Source organism: Haliaeetus albicilla, chromosome 24 (genome assembly GCF_947461875.1).
Source record: "Haliaeetus albicilla chromosome 24, bHalAlb1.1, whole genome shotgun sequence".
Taxonomy (NCBI): Eukaryota; Metazoa; Chordata; class Aves; order Accipitriformes; family Accipitridae; genus Haliaeetus; species Haliaeetus albicilla.
Window position 1 is genome coordinate 4,644,619 of NC_091506.1, and position 21,938 is coordinate 4,666,556.

The 21,938-nt window shown below is 38.0% G+C and overlaps 1 protein-coding gene across 1 annotated transcript in view; it reads left to right on the forward strand.

The window, feature by feature from the left end:
• Positions 1-21,938, forward strand: part of PDZRN3 (PDZ domain containing ring finger 3) — a 147,420-nt gene that overhangs the window by 3,459 nt on the left and 122,023 nt on the right. The window contains exons 2-3 of the mRNA XM_069811830.1: positions 3,807-3,893; positions 5,037-5,144. Of these exons, the coding sequence (XP_069667931.1) occupies positions 3,807-3,893; positions 5,037-5,144 (195 nt within the window). The remainder of the gene's footprint in view (positions 1-3,806; positions 3,894-5,036; positions 5,145-21,938) is intronic.

A 21,938-nucleotide genomic window follows, 5' to 3' on the forward strand; every position in this document is an offset into this window, starting at 1 on the left:
GATCTTGACTTCCCTGCTTGATGGTTTCTTGTTGCTACAGATGTAGAACCAATCTGGAATAAATCAGATGATATGCCCTCTAAGTCAAAACAGAAGAAATGCCCATGTACAGTTCTGTTTAAATGCTTAATTAAAGGGGAAGTATGATGTTGAAGGACATTACGCCATTCATGAAAGGCCCAAATTTGTGGTCTTTTGGCTGCTGCATACTTTTTCAGCAGCTTTGGAGACCCAGGTCTGGGTTTGCCTTAGCATAGACTTCCTTTGTGATACTGGATGAACCACATAGCTTTCCTGTGCTTCCATCTCGCATTTCTGAAGTGAGTTTCATAACACTGACATACCTATATTTTATATACACACTCATGTGTAAATATCTCACAATAAGTCCCATAAACAGATAGATGTGCCTTAAGTGACTCCACTTGTGCTTTCCATGTGTAGTCTTTGCCACTGAGGGAGCATTTTAGTTTTACTGTGCATTTACTTGATGTCTGATCTGTGCTTATTCCAAAAGACAAATTTGAAGGTTTATTCAGAGAGTGATTATTTATTCCTTGGTGGGAAGAGGTGAGGCTTATTGTGAACGAGCTTGAGGAGGGAGTGGTAGGGAAGGTGGTGTGTCTTACTCAAAATTAGTATTTCCTTTGATCAGACACGTCAATCCTGAAACCTCAGAGTCTAAATAATCAAGAAAAACCTCATACTATTCAAACAATGCTTAATCCTTGCTGAAACATACCACTGTTCACACCTATTGATAAGATGATCTGGTCGTTCCTTTATGTACACAGCCGTCAAAGTCCTCTGGGACGAAATGAGGAAGGGAGAATCAGAAGCAGTTCATGGTGCTGGCTGCAGCCCGTGGTGGAAGCCCTTCTGCGGTCCTGACGACGAAAGGCAGGGACCGACTTTAAGTAAATGTATCAGACACGCAGGAACCAGTTTACGATCTGGTATTTAGGACCTCTGGTTTAATACCTCTGTGGAGGTGGTAACACAAGTTTAGTGCTATAAAAAACAGATGAAATCCTTTAAAACAAGATGATATTTTTTTTCTCTGACTGTCCCCAAGCAGGATCTGCCAGGCTGGTCCTGGCAGCCCTTTCGCCAGTAAACGAGGAGCTGAAGTGCCTCCTGTAACGAAGACAGACCTTCTTAGCCACAGCACTACCAAAGAAATTAGTCTTCCAATGTCTAAAGGGAAAGGCAGTCTGTTAGCTCCACATTACTCAGCTGGGAAGTACAGTAATTTCAAGAATTATGTTTAAGAGTTCTGTTCAGCTGTGGGAATACAACATGCCAGTAACCATCAGGTCTGCTGCCGAACCAGATGACGGGGCAGGGCTGGATGCTGGCCACCGCATTTCCACAGTTACCTCACTGTTTAATGATTGTTTCGCTGGAACGCAAGACATGTTAGGGGGGAAAAGAAAGGCAGAGCCCTGGGAAAATCATTTGCATCGTGGCTTCCTTATGAAGCAAAGGAGGTTGTTAAATAAATTGTTAAGACTTGAGACATGAATCTGCAAAAGTAACCAAGCGTTAAAGCAAACGTGCTGCTGCCTCCCTGGTGTCGGGGCAGTTCGGCGCAGATGGTGGGATTAGCACTCTGCAGCGGCATGTGGGTTGTGCTCTGTAACACGACTCTGTTGCCGCGGAGAAGATAGAGACAGTGTACAAATCCGTCAGAACTGGCTGGAAAGTTTCTTTAAAACCCCCATGGATGTTCTTCAGGAGTACCTACAAAAAACTGCATTAGGCGTTCCCCCCCCCCCCAATTTTTGACTCATTCAAACCTACCTGCTTTAATACTTGTACTACTGGGTATAAAAGCATCAAATCATAGCCACGTAAGGAGGCTTTAATGAAAACATTCGATTCTAATTACTGAAAGTGTCTTGAGAGCAACGTCGTAATTGTTTCTTGATTGTCCTAATTGATTTGCCTTCTTAAAAAGGCATAATAGGGGAAGTAAACAGTGGTGCTAGCATGTCCTTTTCTTTCAAATCCTGAACCATCAGTCCGTGAAAGTGGTCTCACAGGACTAGAAATTTGTTCCTTGAAATCCTGTCTGAGGTCTGGGTCTGAAGACTTGCAGGGAAGCCTTTACTTCATTTTTGAGTCCTCTTCTGGGTACCTGATTCTCACTGATGCCAAGTGTAGGCAAATTGGAATAAAACCAGTCGGAGTTTATTCATGTTTCTCTGTATCAGGTCCAAGTCTATTTATTATTCAACCTGCAGGAAAGATAATGATCGCAAACTGACGTGAAAACTGTAAACCAAATTTTCAGGTGGAGTATGTTGGTGCAGCTCCCCTGTGGTGGAGCTCTGAGCATGCGGTCAGTGGAGCTCTGCCAGTTTACGCTGGCTGGGAATTGGGCTTTGTTATCATCCCCAAATCTGTAGGAGTAATTCAGTAACCCGGGATTACTTTGACATTTTTTATGAGTTTAATAGACATTAATATTTGATTGACAACTTCAAATTGACATGTTAGAAGAAAAATGGACAAACTAAAAACATCTGCAGCGAATTACAATGTAACTGTTGTAATTTTTGTCATTAATTGGTTATGAAAACCAGACTTGTAAGATAACTTCCTCAAACTTTTTTGTGTTCATAACTTTTTCACCCTTTGGATAAAACAAAGAAAAAGATCTTGGAGGTAGCAAGATTCATATATATATATATATGTATCTGTAGATGCACAACATACTGATCCTATTCTGATTTCCAAAAAAACCCCATTGTTATTCAAATGGCTTTTTGTGGTGTTCTGCTGTTGTCTGTTGTATAGTTTTATAGTGTTGTGCTGTAAATAACAGCCACTTGATTGAGACTGAAGTTAGTACATTGTGAGGATTTAGTTGTCTTTAACAGCACATCCACTTACTTTTGTCTTAATGAAAGTTAATAGACCCAAGTAGCACCACTGTGTCATAAATGACATTTTGTATGAGTGTGTATCCGTAGTTAGGAACAAGCTGGCTAAGAGGACAGGATAACAGATAATGTTTACACAGTCCCCCAAATACTACAGGTCCCTCCAGTCTATCCTTGTTCTACATTTTTTGTCCAATCAGAGGACTGAACAGAATTTCTGCAGAGGACTGCAGAATTTCGTATTTCAGGGAATTAACATAATGATTTTCAACGATGGAAGACTTCTGTTTTGCTAGTGTTAAAATTCCAGAGAAAAAAATTATTCATGGCAGGCACTGTGAATAGCATCCTAGGCCTTTTGCAAAATTTGTAGCAGTTTTGTTTAATGCTGTTTTCTGAAACTCACCAGAGAATTTCTGTTGCATAACACTTTATGTTTGATACTGTTTGAAACAATGTCATATAGCTAGCACTAGAGAGAAGCAACATAAAAAGCAGTCCTAAGATTCAGTCACCCTCAAGCATTGGAAAAGTCAAGAATTTGACTACTGGAAACATGGAATATTTTACATAACACATCACATATGACTAGGTCAAGTAGTTGCAGGAACCAGTATTACATATAAATATCTTCTGTTGCTGTTAAGTGTCTCGCTGAAGATCTCAATAAAAAATACACATAAATCTTAAAGGGTGGGTTTTACAGAGAAGCGCTGCTGGAGAACGGTGGGGTGGCTGGAGCACGGAGGCTGGGAGCTGCTGACTTTGCTCCTGCAAAGCTGATCTAAACGTTTGTCTCTAAACCACATGGGGGAAGGAAAATAAGAAATCAACCCAACAAACCTGGATAGAAATATTATCTTATCCTACTTACCAGTGCACACAAATGTTTTGAATATGTTTATCTGTTCTTTATAGGGTGAAGAAACTAAAGCACTGACTCTCGTCCTTCATCGTGACTCTGGCTCTCTTGGATTTAATATTATTGGTGGCCGACCATGCGTGGTATGTTAATTGTTAAAATATGTTTGCCCTTTCCAGTTGGGAAAAGCATGTAGGTCAACACTTAGAGGAAAAATGCTGCTGACAAGCATTTGGTTCTCTTGGGATTCTTTCAGAGCAAATCTTATATTCAGATTTGTATCAGATGTCTATTAACTACACTGTCTTTTCTCTTACAACGTGTTTATTCACGCACATCATCGCAGCTAACAACACTAATATTGGTGCAGTGTCATTCCCCAAATGGTGAAACCCGTCTTTCCCAGACCGTACTGCTTTGAAGATGTTGCACGAGTTCAGGGCCTACAGCTTTAGGCCCTTTACAGTTCATTAAGAAAATGTTATTTACTCTCCTTTCCACCAGAGATTAAGCAGCCCTCTGTGCAGGTGAAGGGATGTAACAAGCTACTTTTGAATTCTGTGATTTCAGCAGATGTTTCCTGCACCATACACTCGCTAATGTATTTTTTTCTGGATGCTTGTTGGCTGGAGCTGCTGCATATGACTTTAATTAGATCAAGGAGTGGATTATACCTTGTCCTAGTAATTTAGAAAGTATTCAGAACTACTTCTTGGCCGCTCAGAAATCTGACATTAATCATGATTTATTCCTAGTAAATTCACTTGAAAGTTATTCTTTCTTTATAGTTAGAGTTTTTCAATTTTCTGAGACGTTGTTCTGCACTGGTAGAAGCTGGTGACACAATACACAGGAATATGAAAATACCTTGTTAGGTATAAGTTGTTTTCATGGTTTTATTTTTAAGCCTCCAGAGGAAGAGCTGTGCAACTAAAAATAAAAATGCACTGTTGTCTTATGTTTGATGTGCAAGTAGGCTGCCGTCTCACTGGATTTTACATTAAGAATAATTGTAATGACAATTACTACTGAGCTGGCCTAAGTCAGAGGAAAATTATTATCGTGCAACTAATGTACCTGATGGAATTCCATTCCTGGTTGTTTAATCTTTCAAAATGGCAGTATCGGGTGTTCTCATTAGCACAAAGTAATTCCATATTAAGACATCAATAAGAATATTTCTTTCAAATTACATACACAGTTGTGACATGGACAAGTTTTAGCTGAGGGCAAATTAAGAGTTACTTCAAGGTACAATAATATATTATTTTTTTTCACCCTTAAAGGACAATCAAGATGGTTCATCTAGCGAAGGAATTTTTGTATCAAAAATAGTTGACACAGGGCCTGCTGCTAAGGAAGGAGGGCTACAAATTCACGACAGGATTATTGAGGTATGTGAATACGCTGTCCAGTCTCTTTTAATAGTGCGAGTTCCATCTCAGGTCTTCAGATGGCATGATGTTTAGTGTGGGTTTAGGAGAAATGTACCGTGGTAAACACTGTCTAGAAGACACGTCTGTTAAAATATGCTTGACTTGATTCAGTGCTGACCTTCATGGCTTTAGGTACAGTTCTTACCTAAATATAGAAACCAGATTATGGATGGTATGTGCGTGTCCTGACTTCCTGAGGAGCTAACATCTATCTGGTATGCCATAGATATTTCTTTTTAAAGCTATTGGAAACTTTTAAGTTATTTAGTTAAAACCATATGTGAAATATCTGTGGTGTAAACCATGATTTTATTTTTCTTGGTATTTAAGACCAAGTTTTGAACAGTTAGAAAAAATTCCGCTCTGCAGTTTCAGTATGGTTTATTATAAACCTGAGTAACTCCCTTAATGTTGTTTGTAAGTTCTTATATTACTCAGATTGCAGTCTTAATTTCTTCTCATTTTGCCAAAGTCTTGACCTCAATAAAAAGTCCTTCCTGTGAAAGAGATGGTTGCTTGAAACATTTCTTGCAATTCGCAGCGAGCAGATTTCTTTTTCAGAGAGAGAAAAGGGTTCATTTCCATGAAACAAAACGCAGCTGATTGTGAGTCAGTTCCCATTGTTTAGCATTTTACAGTTAAGAAAAAGTATTCTTCACTGTCTTATTTTTGTAAGCTGGAGAAACTTTGAGAGTCTATTGTTCAAAAAGATAAGTGCGGTGTTTGTTGCCAAGGATATCATGGAACAGCCAGTTTCTCTAAGTGATGGAATTCCATTGCTCTTATGTTTTGCAAATGAGCAATAAACAGCTGTTAAGGATTTTCTGTTGGCGGGGGACAATGTGTTTTTGCTATTTTCTGTACTGTTATGGTAAATTGTATTCACAATTTAGTAAGGATATAAAATATTAATTAAGTTTCTTCATATGGGAAAGAATGGAGCCACAGTAGCAGAACTATAAAAAGATAAGAAGCTGAGCTGTGAAATGATCCAGAGTTGCTTAAACTATATATATGATGTAACATAATTGCGAAAAGGTCTGGACAATTTTGTGAGAACTATGCAATTTTGTTTCAACTGAAAATTTTCCCATAAGCATGTATTTCCCCAAAGCATATTTGAAAAGCTGACATCCGTTTCTGAAGTAGTACATAGTCACATAAACCAAACAACTGTATGAAAACCAAAACTTTGGAAAATCAAATACCCCAAAGTTAGGAAATATCCTAGGCTCTCTGTGCAAGCCCAGTTCAGTCTCCTTGAGTGTAAGCGCTGTAACTCAGTCTGTAATTGCAGTCGTACGGCACTTGTCTGTAGAAGTCACCTTTGCTCACGGCACAGGGACAAGGGCAGCTAACCTCCGTGGGCTCTGCAGCATCTGCTCTCTGTTGCAAGGGACCTCCTCCTTACTGATTTTGTGGTTCTTTTGGCGGGCATGTGTGGGGTGTTGTCTTTTGTTTTTTACTCCCTCCTTACTGCTCCATTTCTCCACAAGATTAGCATTTGGCAACATTGCGCAGTCCAGGCTAAGCAACTAAATACCGTTATGCTGGACGCGCACTAAGAACCTGAGAAGAACACAGTTGAAGACAGGCTGGGTGAGCTTTTCTGCTGTATTTCTTGGCTGTGTCTCCTCCCTGAGTGGCATCATGCCTATGTGAGCAGTGTTTGTGCAGGGTCTTTTCAAGTTCTATTTTCACATAAGACAAAACCCTTGAAGAAAGACACTAGAGCAATTTGTTGTATTTATAACGCACCAAGGGTAGCAGGAACCCATGTGTTGACAAGTCTTTGTTGTGCTGACCACAAACTCATTTTCATATTCACTCTTCTCATCTCTAAATATATGCAAAATGCTGATGAAAATATAGGACATTGCTTCCCAAGAGTTGACTTTGGGTACCTCCACATCAGCATCCGAGTTTGGATTAGGAGTGTCTTGTTGAAGCAAGTCTCTGAATGGTGCCCAGCTAATGTGGTTTGATTCCCATTGCAAAGTAGTCTCCAGGTGTACTGACTGCATTTTTTTTAGATAAAATCAATTCATTTAATGCACCCCAGACACTACAGACATCCAGTTCACAGAACAAGCCTGAAGTGCTCTAATATAGAGCCCTCAAAATACGTGTAATGTGGACACTACTAACACTAGTCTGGGTTAAGGAAAAAAGGAGATACCTCCTGCAGGGGATACTGCATCAAGGCATCTAAGTGAGCTTTATCATACTAATATCCAATTATCTTAGATAATTGAAATATCCTGTAAATTATCTAGATGAAAATTAGGTAATGTCCAGTGATAGTGTCCTTCTAGAGGCAATTTTTTTTTTAACCTTCACACTGCCAAAGTTCCGATTTGGCAGTTTGGCTGAAAAATCATTTACAGATTTAGCTGTAACTGGCAGGACACAGCTGGAGGACTCAGATGGAACTTGGCATAGAGAGTAGAGCATCTTAGCAGGTCACATTTGCTTTCAAAAGTATGAAAAATGGAAAAGAAACATGGTAACTTAACTATCTAGAACTGAATTTAGCTATCTAGAACTTGACTTGTTCATTCAGTATTAAGGTTTTATGTATCACCAGCATGAATTTAAATAGACTCTTTCACAAAGAACTCTTATTCTAATATAAGCTGCTGAGCATAACATCTCTAGAATTAAGTCCAGCATCCATCACAGAGAATTTACAATGAAGTAAAACAAATTATTTGATTTCCTTTTGGAAAATGTTCCTTTGCTATGGATCTTCTGGTGGATGCATTCTGGAGCACATAAAATACGAGTGTCATTTCTCATTTTCAGAACTGTCACAACATTTCTTATTACTGAGCAGGGATTAGGCAGTGTAAAACATAGACACGTACATAGTACTGTTTATAGCTGATAGCAAATGCATTGTTATATTGATACTTGCTTGCAAATTCTATGTCCTGACAAATTGATATGGAGATAAACTTTAAATTACATCAGAGATAATTTGTAAACATATTTTTCTTATGCAATTTGGATTTGGATTTCCTGTTCTGCATCTTTTAGAAGGTTAAATGCAAAGCAGTTAATCAGGTTTAAAAATAGCCTTGAATATTCTGTAAAAGCAATTTTTTTGGCCCTTTGTATATCATTGACATAATTAATGCCACTGTGAAGTACATGTTTCTGCTGTTAAGTGACATACATCAACATGCATGTTGCATGGTCTGTGCTACTCAGTCTTCAGAGCAGCATGTGACAAATACCCTTTTCCCCTTGTATTTTGTTTTACAGAATATGTTAAATAATGATATTTAGTGCTTACATAGGACTATGAAGATTGTGTTATGGCTATTAGCTGCATAATTATTTCCCCTCACTGCTTAATAATATTTTCCTTACTTTGCAAATGGGTAATCTAGGTATATAACTGGGAAATAACTGTTAGAAGTTCTTGTCAGATTAGCATTAAAGACTTGGATCTTGGTCTGTTTGTAACTGTTCTGTGTAAACCAATGCTTCTTACCTGTATCTGTTTTCAGATCTTTCACAATTACTTTAGAAGTGAGGAAGTAATGATACTACGAGATTTCCTCTGGTTTGACTACATGTTTTTCATGCAGTTCTGCACTTACACGTTAAAAGCAAGCAGCTGATTTAATGCAGCACTAGTGATTTACTGAATTATTGTTAAGATGTTCCGTAGCAAATTGCCACGTTAAAAACATACTGAAACTATTGATTTTTTTGCAAAGGAATTACTGTTCTCATAGATTTCATTTTTGTCAGGGTAACAAAATGGTCCTAATTTCCTCTCTTAACAGAAGTTGGTTCAAGTCCCAGCCATGAATGCCTCCTCTACGCAGCTGCTTGGCATTTCTTAAGACAAAATTAGATTTTCAGAGTTTTTATTTTTAAGCACATCAGCTCTGAAAGATTATAAATTAAATATGGCACTCTCTTCTCACTAACTAGTAAACTTAAGTTTGTTTAGCTTCAGGACTGCTTAGAAAGAAGGAGGCTTTTGAAATGCTGACTGCTTGCCACCTTAAAAGTTTTAAGCACAATTAGGGTACTGTTGAGGTAGTATAAACTGTCACAGCTCCACTGAGACCTTGAGGATTTATGCCACCTGGGACTTGCCCAGTGTTTCATGCTGCTCACAGGAAGGATCATTAGTTTAGGAGTTGAGAACACGTCTTAGTGCATTTGACTGATTTTCCCCAAAGCACCCTCATTTGCTACAAATTATAGGCTGCTTTTCCATTACGTGGATTTCTTCACAGATTACACGTAAGAACAATGAAACTTTTTAGCAAATCTTCTACTGTATATGTACAAACAAAATTTGCAATTTGCTTTTGGTTCCCTGTTTACCCTGTAGTAAGTGTACTGTTTTGGCAGAGCCACTTTCTGCTCACATGGGGTGGCTAGGTAGCTTTCAGCAAAATTAATTTGGTAGCAGTGTTAAAAACATAGACTCTGAAAAGTCAAACCAGCACAGAGAAAGTACATCAGCCATGCAACAATGGCAAGAAAGAATGCTCTGGCAAGCGCGTGGTATACCTTTCCCTGTCGATGACACATACGTGCTAAGAAAGACCTGCTGCTGAGGCAAGGATGGCTTCGAAATTGAGTGAACGACTAAACGAAGAAACATTTCATGTGGTCTGCTGGTGTGTGATGGGGTCTAGTTTCTCCACAAGGCTGAGTCTCTGGGCTGAAAGGGTTCAGTGTATTGCCAGTCTGGCTTTCTTGTCAGTACGCAGTTGTCTCAAGCCTGTGTGCCCTGTTCGCTTATCACCGCTCACAGACAGCTCACAGGAGACTTCCACAAATGATCAGTAAATAAAATTATTAACTGAATGCGGCCTTCAATTTCTCACTTGCTGGTGAGCACTTTTTAAAATTATGCCAGCTTTAGTAGGATAAACCTAAGCCTATAGCTACTTACAGGAAACTTAACAGCTAGCACTAGCTGAACTCTGCCAAGCGTATAGGTTAAACAGAATTTTTTCATTGTCGTGAATGGAAGAGTTCAGCTCTGCAAACAAGATTTACTCTGCAGCTACATACACTTAGGAATTAATTTTCTAGAAGAAAACATTTTCAGACAGTGACTTAAAATTGGCTGTTCAAGTTCCTGCCAGGACGCACAAGCACATTAGAATATTTGTGGAGAGCGAACACAACGGGGCAGTGAGTGTAGCTATAGCAGAGTCAGCTTTTTTTAGAGTTTATACTCCTAGAAAACTTTCCAAGGCCTTTGTCCCTATCTGTTAATGGTATCTTACAAAGCAGCATCATGCCAGTGCTAAAACATAGATCCCGCAGCTTAGTCAAAAGGGAATAATAACAACCTTAAGAGGAAAATGTAAATGAAAGCAGGCAGCCTTGGTTATCACTGCATTTTTTTCCTCTCATAAATTTATTTGCCTGATTTCATACCAGCGCTACAGCCTAAGCTGTGGCAGGGAGGTGGGGAAGCAGGGGAATGAGCCAGAGAACAAAAAGAAAATGAACCAAAGAGGTATAACAGGATTTTTACACTAAATACTGTAGTATTGTCCTTCCCACAAACAAAAAAGAAAAATAATTTGGATGGGATGAAAATAAAAGTGTTGCAAACAAAGAAAGCAGTCTTGTTTCTAGTATTATGGGCTTACAGCCTCTGCCTCTTCACTGCTTAGTAGACTGCAGAACTCAAGTTATAAGCACATTCCATGCTGCAACTTTTGAAAAGGTCCTCCATGAGTTCCCCTCAAATTTCTGCACCATCTTATTGTTTCTTCTTTTTAATAGAAGTCTACAGCATGTTGACCCTAAGCATAATGTGGGCATTTTGAATCTGTGGAAGCTTAGAATATTGCTCTCAAGGGCATGCTGAATGAAAAAGAGGTAATTAAATTATCCAAAAAAGCTCTCTAAACTCCGGAATAGATCCCTTATGTGTAACACTTCTTAAATTAATGGGATTATGATGCCTCTGTCCCTTCTCCCCCTGCACACAGCCTTCTACCCTGCACTTCCCTCTGCTCTTGCTTTCCTTGCTAACACAGTCTGCTTGAAAACAACCTGGTATCAGTCTTTAGCTAATGTAAAATCTGTCCTGTAAAACCTTTGGTGCTCTTGAGATGGGGGCCATGGCAACTGTGCACAAATCAGAGAAAATAATTACCACTAGTGGAATTCGGAGGAATACCCTTTTTCTTGAAAGGTGCTGCAGTTATATTTGTGAAGAAGCTACCTATTACCAGTGGAAATCTTTAGCTCGACCCAGAAGACAAGTGCTGCCGGGTGCCTGAGGCACACCGGGGGGCACTCGGGGACCCCTCGTGCAGCTCTGCCCTGTTCACGCTGAATTTGGGGGGGAAACAGTTTAACTGTAGGATTTTGTCCTTGTTCCTCACATACATGCAGAGTGGCTGCAGCCATTCCAGTTTGATACAAACTACTTGTAAGTTAATTGGACACAGGATAAGCCTAGAGCCTGTTGTTGGAACTGGTCTCATTCAGAGGCTCTTCCAGCAGTGAGTCTTCTCTGCACCCCAGGAGACCACACTTGCACCTACCTGCCGGCGGTTCCCAGAGCTGCTCGGCTTTCCACAATATTTGTTTCACCCGCGACTTTGCTGCTGCTCTTTGACACTTCCTCACTTCATCAGCATTTTCTCCTGACAGCCCCATTCTCCTTTTTCCTCTGGGAATAACCTACAATCCCTATTCCTCTCACGTGCTACTCCCTACAGACAGCTGTACCCCATGGAAACCCTTTGGTGTCCCTCTTACAGGGAAATGGCTGCAGAGGGTGAAAGCCTGGGATTGCAGCTGGGGTGAGCTGGGATGTAGCATCCACAGTCCTTGCAGAGAAATTAAATAATGTTGTTCATGTTTGTGTTGGAATTGCATGGTTAAATGGGAAATTACTCTTGAGAAAAAGGAGAAGCGATAATGAGGAATATACTTTCCAGGTCAGATTCTCTTGCATCAAACTTTTCATGACTATAGGGATGGAAAAAGTGGGAGAAGAATTCTGCTGATAGGATAGCATTTTATAATGCCTTAAAAAATAGTGAAAGTCACAGATTATATAGCACATGCCCTGCCCCAAAAAGTTTTTTGTCTTTGATGTGGTTATTAACTTGTTTGGTACCACAAGGAACAGGACTTGGAAAGGAAATGCAAACCACTTTGATAATTTCCAGGCCTGTCAAATCTCACATTAAGCAAGGGACTTGCTCAGTTGCCACATGTATTGCCTGATCACATAGCTCATGAAATATCTCATCCATTCTCCCTCAGCTGTGTTTACCATTTTCTGGTAAACCAATCCATGCTAATTATCTAGATAAAACAGCTATCGATCAGTGCCTGGCTGCCTTTTGCCAGGCTGTTCAGTGCTGAGGCAAACGGAGTTTGTTCTCTCCTTCGACTGGCGTGGTGGGAAGGTTGTCCTGCGCTCGAGGACAAGCCTGGTGTGTCACCTCATGGGCTACAGGAGCAGTCACGATGCCACAGGTCAGCCCATGGCTGTGATGCTTGTGATGAAGGGAAAATACAAACTACCTGAGAAATCTAGATTTCGGTTTTGTGAATTATTTCTCTTTCAAAGAAGTGAAAAATAGCTGTTTCATATTCTCTGTAGCTAATCAGAGAGAAATGTGTCAGACTCCAACAAATACTTTTTTTAAAAAGGATGCATATAGAGCATATAACAATGGGACAATTTAATCTTCTTTTCACATGTGGTACAATTCCTTGCATTTTAAATCATCTCCTGTTCAGTTTTCCACATTTGAAGCCAAACCATTATGATTAACTGTTTAGTTTTTATTTTTAGATTTTGAATGCACTGTGTCTTTTTAGAGAAAACACACAGAATGTCCTATCAACTGTTTTCACACATTTTGTGTGTATCATAATAATTGGGCAATCAGGCACAATCATCCTTAATTTAGTACATATGCGGTACATTACCATGTCAGTTGTACTAAAAGATATGCATAAAATAAGTGCACATTAACTATCAAAAAGAATAAGTTCAGACTATTGCTATTCAAAATGCACTTGAGTAAAATTTGCATAACTTTTCCTTTAGAATTAAAAATGGAATTTGTTCAGCAAATGTGAAAAATACTGAATGTGTCAGAGTGACCAGATCTTTCTGGGGATCCTGAATCCTTATCCTGCAGCTCAAACCTTGTTTATTCTAGTGGTGCGATTTTTCTTCAGAACAAGAGTGTGGCATACAGAGACCTGCTTGCCATGAGTGCCTTACTTCTGCTTTCTTCACAACAGTATGTAACCTTTTTTTCACACACAAAATATGGAAACTGAAATGAAATCCTGGAACCTGTTCTAGTAAGAAGTATAATACAAAGTCACTTCTCATTAGTGGTATTTGTAGTTTTTAAGACAAATAAGGTTTTACTGCTTGATAGTAAACAAAATACATTCCAATATTGGGTATGGGGTTTTTTGCTTGTTTTTTTCAAAATTGCCAAATACTACTTTATGATAAGACATGAAACATTACAAACAGGAAAACATGGAAAATGAGATTGCTCAATTAGAAGTTGATCAAATTTACTATATCAAATTGTATAGCAATAATGGCATTAGATTCATATTCTCTCTCATACATAAGGCTTTTTCCTTTGCCTAATTGATTCTTTACACTATGAAAAATTGGGAGCTGTTCACAATTAACTGCAGTTCTGTGCTTTAAACACTAAGAGGTGACAGCTTATCAGCATTGTGAAATTAATTCCAACATTGTTGACTGCTTCTTTAGGCATGATGTTTTGATAAATTTTAAAACAATATAACTTTACTATTTTATGTTCCACTACAAAGTGCAACTACAGGACTTGTAAAGTTTTTAGACTCTCATAAATACAAATGGTACTGGGCTGACAATAATAGTAGTTGAGAATTTTTTGCTTCAGCACTGGGGCTTTTAAATGAGAACAGTGTTTAAGTTGTTGCTTTTAAGACTTTATTATGCATTTTAGTATCCAAAGTAAATTTGTATTATGTTAGCTTTCATATAACAGTGTACCATTTTTAAAGAAGCTTCTATCTGTGAAGTCTTATATCTGTAAAGGGAATTTACCTCTGAAAGCAGAATTTGCGTTTTAAAGACTGGGTGGGGGAGTAATACATCAAAAAAAGGAAAGGATTTGTTACAAGTGGAAGGAGGAGTGGTACAAACAGGCTATACGGGTAGATCACTAGATGGTAGAGACACAAATCCCATCGCTGTGTACTTGACAGGAGACATTTGTTTTGTGAGGGACTAGGTGATTACTGTGCTCTGGGCCATGCCGTTCCCAAATAGTGCAAACTGTGCAAGCATCTTATCTGCAACTTAAATTATGCATTAAATGTACCTCAGTTGTGTGAAGCAGGTGGAAAAAAAAAAAGAGTCAGAATATGGGAAACAGTATCTTTTGTTGGTGCAAGCCCCTTTTTAATAGTCTGCTGAAGCCTGGTGTCAAAATGATCTTTAAAAAAAAAAATCATTAATTTATATAGCCTCTGTTGTAGGATTTGACCTGTGGGTCTCAGGAATAGTGTACCCTACAGCAGGCTCCTCTTATATACCCTTTTACACCGACATGGTTATCATCCCTAACCCCAGTATAGTATCTACAGCTTAATTATATGCTCCACTTAGCAGTACAGAATTAATCCTCTTTAAACTGACATTAGATGACATTTGAAGAGTCATGACTGGTCTCTTTAGTGTAGTGAATTTTATCTGGAAGTACTTGCCTTTATTCTTTTTTTTTTTGCCATCATCCACGTAACTTTGAAGCACACAAAAGTGTGCAACGCTGAAAGCAACCGCTTTGGTGATCAAGCTTGGCTCAGGATCCAATTTAATTTATGCACAAAGTTTCAAAGACATGAGCCACATGTGCTCAGTCCTGTAAAATATCACAAGGATATTGGTAGTTTTTAAATCCCATCTTCAAGTTTAACAGAGTAAAATCATTAAATGTTTCACAGGATCACCAAATGGCCAAGGTTGGAGAGGACCTCTGGAGATCGCCTTTCCAAGCCCCTTGCTCACAGCAGGGTCAACCAAAGCCTGTAGCCCAGGGCCACATTTCTTCCTTGGGTGAATAAAAGCACATGCACATTGTGCATGTGAAGAGTCCTTTTGGGCCATGGGGTTGAGCAGGAATGTGAGCTGAGAACTAGTAAATATTATATGTATGTCTGATTGACTGGATGAATATGAGAAAGAAATAGGCAACAGGAAGGGAGAGTGAAAATGTTTCCTGAATCATTGGGGGGCCAGGGGAAGAGAACTCTTTAGTGCTATTTTTTCTTCTTCTCTCAGTTCTGCAGGCTTCCTAGCTCAGGAAGATTTAGTTTATTTCTTAAAAGGTCTTGCTTATAAAGCAGACCTTTTTCTGGCTCTGGCCAGCCCTAATAAAAATTAGCAGTAACTTTAGCAGCTGCCATACCACATGACTGCTTGGAATTGCATAACTTCTTTTTCCTCATAAAGAAACACACAAAGAGATCATCTGATCTCCACCCTTGCAATGTTCTCTGAAGTATATTTCTCTCAATTTCCAAACAAAAATCTTTTTCTTCTTTCTTTTAACAGTTCTCTCCTTTTAAGACCAAAATCTGACTGTAGATAGTAATGGGCTCTAGGTAGGGCTTTCATGAGTTATGTGAATAGGGTGATTATTTTTATTTTTACTACTTCAAACTCTATTACTGTTTATCAGTAAGAAACCATGTCACAGACAAAAGATAATATTCAAGATAATCAAAGAAATATTTTGTTGCTGAAATTGTGGTGGGTTTAGGGCTTACAACATTTCTGAGAATATGCTTTTGTATGGAGATACATTGTGGTTTGACAAGGAGAGGGTCATGGTGAGAAAGAAAAGACTCCTATGGCCATACCACATGTAAACTGAACAGACTGTTGGCTCAGACCAGGTCCCATTTAATTCACTGGAAATCCCGAGTATCTAACCTGATCTGCAAACAGAGCAGTTGGAAGTTTAAATTATTCTTCCTGTGTGGCATGTGGAGATGCACCATTGTTTTCTCGCTAATTGCTTTTCCCTCTAGCAAAAAAAGGAAATTTTTTCTTCTGTAATACTGCTGATGCAGACTAAGTACTACTTTGTGTAAAAAGACAAAGGTGGGATTGATGTGTAAGCAGATGGCATGTTGTTCTACATGAAGGTGCAGTCGAACCTGTTGAATTAAACATGGCTAAGTGCATGGTTTTAAACCAAAGCCACCGGGAACCCTGCACAAAACAGCCTGTCTGCTGACCAGAGCAGCTGCTGGGGTAGACACACCAGTGCAGTTATGTTGCATTTTTACAATTATTTCCTTTTACCACAGTTCTCACACAAACTTTTAAGCACTTTTTTTTTTTTTAAGAAATGTCTGATGAACTTATAGGTGTGTAAATATGTACTATGTGTGAAAGTTTATAATCATTTGCTGAAACTAAGAGCAAATAACCCCCTTTCTGTCCAGTGCTTTTTTCTGATGCAAATTTCTTGCAAAGAAGCAGAAATAATCTTTGTTTAATGAGGAAACCCCAGTGACTAGATATTTATTTATGTCTCCCTTGTAGTTCATTCAGAATCAAGGCTAATATTCATATAGTTTAAGTCTTAAAGAAATCTCGCATCTATAGTTAGGAAGAATTCTTAAATCATTCCATGTTCTTTGAAAAAACTGTGTATCAAACTCTTTAAAGCTTAGTTCATCCCAAATCCGAGCAAACAAAAGCCAGGTAATGACAGTGGCATAGAATACAAGTTGTTGCTAAAATAACAAGCACATTGGCACACAAGCAAGCTCTGGGAGCTGCACTTCTCAGGGGCACAGTCACTGGCTTGCACCAGGTTAGATTCCCTTACTTACTTGAGTCAAGGCAGTTTTAACCACAGGCTTGCAATAAAATTTGTATTTATGTACTTTTCACTGTCACATTTTCCCATTTTCTCTGCTAGTAATACTTTCCTTTTCCTGCTAGTTTGTCAAGAATCCCTAGCTCTCATTTTGGAGTAAAAGTTTTGGCACCTTTTATGCTGTAGACTGAATAAAAGCTGGCCTCTCACAGCCTGCCTTTAGCAGTGGTAAGCATCAAACAATTTGGAACATAAAGCAATGAACTGTCTTCAGATGCAGTTACAGTTCCTAAGTGTCCTGCTAGCAACTCTTGTTTTAATTTAAAAGTTCACACAGCCAGCTCTGATTCCTTCCTGTATTTGAAGGAGCCAGTACATACCGATGCCTTTTTTTTTTTTTTAATATAACCTTTCATTGTTTTCCCTTCAGTTTGGCCTCCCTCTTTCCCCTTAAAAGCTTTGTAAGGCAAAGTTTCCTCTGCAGCAGGGGAATTGCTGACTGTTTCTATTACAAACCTTTTTCTAGCAACTAGAACCTTTTCCTTCAGTTTTAACCAGTTTTACCCCCTGCTGCTAATTAAAATGTTCTTTCTCTCCTTCAAAGTTTACCAACAAGCAATTGTGTTTGCCCTCTTCGTGGATTTCTTATTGCAGAAGGCATTTGCAGACTTGCAGAGCAGCTGACTTAAGCAAGTAATAAACACAGGAATGAGCAAGGATGTCAAAGAGAGCAATAGATAATATATTAGCCTCTTGCCAGGTCTAGCAAATCTCCAAGCTTTAGAGACTATTAAAGGCTACTTTCACTGGGCTGACACTGTGCATTTCAGTTAGTTTTCCCAGCTTGCCTTCCCCAGACACTCTGCTGTGGTTCTTTGTTACACACCCGAACTCATTAGATTAACGAGAAACATTTTAGTAAAGTATCTCAGGCAGAAATAGGGAGGAGTTAGGAGGTTGAGGAGATGCTGTGAAGTTTCTTTTGGGATGAAATTAATTTCATGCATAAGCTAAGGGAAAAGTAGTATGCCTGCCAGTCCTCCAGATTTGAGTGATGCACTGTTAGTCTCTTGCTTAGACTTTATGCTTGCTTTTGAATACTGTGTCATAATTTGAATGGATTTATAGAACAAAGGAACCAAAACCCCACAGTCAGAACTAAGATGATACACTTGTCACTAACTCTGTCCCTTTCATCCCGAATAATAACTTACCCTCAAAATAATTTGCTTCCCATTGGTTTATTCCATAGCCTGAGGTTCTGTTCAGTATGAACAAGGATTGCAGAGTCTGGCCCTTACTACTTGTTTGTGTCCAACTGCAACCATTTAATTCCCCTCCTTTAGAAAAGCTTTGGAAAAAAACTAAGCCCAAAAGCTTTTAACTGCTTAGAAAGTGTTCTTCTGCAGTTTCAGGAAGAAGTGCAATTATCATGGCTTCTTAATTAAAGTGAGTTGTCAATGAAGCGATAAACCATGGTAGAATTTACTTATCCTTGTAGAAGAATGCAAATTAAGGCTATAAATGGAGGTCTTGGGAAAGGTCTTGACCGCTTTTTGCCACCAGACTAATAATCACACTAAGTAATTCATATTCTGAGACAATCAGATGATGTACATCATCTTTTTCAGGGAAAAGGGGACTATAGAAAAAAGTCAAACATGCTAAAAGAATAAATATCTTTGTTTATATCTATCCTTGATGTGTTAGTGAATGAGTTGTTAACTGTAAACCACAACATTTCAAACCATTCAAGCCCATTCTCAAAGGAAATTGTCTTTGAGTAAGCAAGTAGCCAATGATAGTAGGACAGTATTTTCAAAGCTGCTAAAAATGGAAAGACAAATCCTGACCTGAAGTAATGAGCATAGTGTCCAATTAATTTGATATCTGCTAGGGCAGAAATCTTGTCTAGCTAAAGTCAGCAGTGAAGATTTCACTAAGTGAGTTCATGAGAACTGATGGCCACATTTGTAAAATCTTTTTTGTAAAATCTTTTCTAATCTAATGATAAAAAGAAAATTTAGAACTATTTATTGTAACTATTGTTGTAAGTTCCATGCAAGCCTATAGTATGATCTGTAGATGAGCAGGAATCCCTAGGGATAAAAGTGCCCCTAATGAAAGTAGTGTTACCATAAGCTGTCTGTTACAGGGCAGGGGGAAGGCTGAACATGTAAAACATGTATGGTAATGCTTAAGTAAGTATGGAATTTGTTTTACTGAAGCCAAAGGGACTACTCATCTGCTTAAAGTTAAGTATACGCATTAGAATAAGAAAAACTGGGGTCTTTGGTACTACTCATAAGTGTCAGAGTCTATAAGCATGTGAAAATAATCCACAAATGGCATATCTACTAACCTATGAAAGACACAAATTCATTTTACATTTCCTTTGAGTATGTAAAACCTTAACTAGTCATTGAAGAATCCAAATTGTGGTATTTGACACCTGAGAAGAATTTTATGGAAAACAATGACAGACTTTTAGTTCGGTCTCCCACTTCCTAACAACCCAGTTGTAAACTGCTCGACCTTTACTCTCCTCAGTTTGTAACATCCAGATTACTAGCTGTTTTCATTCTCATGACAAACTAAATTTTTGACACGAGATAGTGAACCACCATATCTTAGGTTCTTGTTACAGATTACTACATATTTTCTTTTTGAGAACATGAAATACAGCATGAGCTTTCTGTTTGAAAATGGAAAAATGTTTAAGGTTGTTTTTTTTTCCTTTTCAGAATATTCCCATTACTTTTGTTACAGTGCACTCATTTTCTAGTCCTTATTTTAAATTTCAGTTTCTACCATTAATTGCAGAGTAGATAGAGGCTTGGAACCTGGAATAGTGACTTTGCAACTGAAACACATTGACTTCTACCACTTCTTGTGATTTAGAGAGACATCATACTTTGCATTATTGTCAAGCATCCAAGTTATTTACAATTACTTTTCTTCTCTGAATGTAAATTTTTTTTGTGTTATGACCTAACTAAATTTATTCTATAAAAGTTTATAGTTCAGCTCCAGAGTTAAAAATTTCCTTTTGGTTGGATGTACAAATTCAACAAATTCTAGATCAAGGTCAATTCTAAGGCTACAGTTTATTATCATTGTTGTTGTTCTCTCCCAGCCATTACTTTGTCTATCATTTAAATAGCCTTTGGATTAAAGTATATACTATATACAAAATATATACAAAGTATATACAAAACATGTAGCATTTTAGGCATTAAGAGCACTAAGCGTATCTCTGAATCACAAACGGGCCTGATTTTTGTTTTGCTTTATCCTTTATGTCAGACAGAGGATTTCCTACCGTTGTTTGTGAAAAGAAAGCTGGGGCTGGAGTTAGAAAGGAAAGCATAAAACTGATTGCTTGATGGTTTAATGTTACAGACCACCTACCCTGAGAAGGCTGAGAGTTTGAGTCAAATTGAAATTCTAAAGAAGAAAAAAAGCTATAGACCAGCAACAAACAAATAGGTAAAACTTAGAAGAACAATAATATATGATTCCGTTTTGTTAGCAGTTTGGTACTTGGAATAGCTTCACATGTAAGAAAATATAAAGCAGCAGAAGGAGCCACTTAGGGGAAAGACATTAGACAGACATTTAAAGACTTCCTAGACAGACCTAATATAATTTTATACACTTAAACACCTTGTTAGAAAAGCTATGTGTATTCAGATGTTGTTTTACATAATTCCTTTATTGTAGTTAAAAGAGGAGAAAATTCAAAGTAAACATAGAAGGAGGAGAAAGAAAATAAAACATGTATATCTGTAGAAGAGGCTATTTTAGAAAGGAAAGCACAAGGCAAGATTTTTTTTTTTAGTTCTTTGGGGACCTCAACAAGCAGTTTATCTAGAAAGTATTTATTTTTGATAAAATCTGGAAGTTAGTGACAAAGAACAGTTGAATCTTTCACAGCACCGCATACAATTTAAAAAAAAAAATCTATTTCTAATCCTCCCTGTAAAACTTGAAAACACATCTTCAATTTAAGTCTAGAAGTTGACTGTGCACTAAATAATAGTTATTTATAGGAAGTTCTGTAACAGTATTAAACAAGTATGGAGAGATTAACAGAAACTGAACAAATTAATGCAAAGGGGTAAGAATTGGGATTTTTAAACTGAAGACATCAATGCAAACATGTAAGGACATATGCTAATACACGTAAAGACAAGTACTGCAAGTAAGTCAGTGGTCAAGTACCCGATATAAATGAATATTTTCACAGGTACTATTGTTAGACAAATAAGCGAAAGGCAGCTGATGTGCAGTTGAAAGGAATGAAGTTGAACTGAAAATTCACTTTTGGCCAAAATATTTACTGAATTTTATTTAAAACTGCCCTTAAATAAATTGGTTTACTTTGGGGCATTGTGCAGTACATTATATACATATCCGATTAATTCCTTTGTATGATCATCCTTTGAGTTTAACTTTTTCATTGTCTGTGGGGATTTTGAACAGTAGCGGAGGAATTTTCTCAAAATAGGAGAATTTGAGTGCAAAACTACAGATCTTTATGGACTAGTGAACTCAGAAAAGAGAATTACCACTATTAGTTTAGACCATTTAGTTTAGTGTAAGTGAAAAATTTTAAATTATAAAGAAATTAAAAAGCTGTCAACTGAAGTTTAAGTTTACTCAGAATATTTTCCAGAGACAACGGCTACACATCACTGCTATTTGTCTGGCTGTTCAGCTTCCACGATGATAACATTGTATAGGAATTTACATACAGGGAGCTAAAACCTTTTATTCCCAAACACACTTATCTTGGTCTCAATCATTTGGGAATCCAACAGCACAAGAGCATGAGGCCAAGTAGATACAACCTATTTGTGTAAAAGCCAGTTTG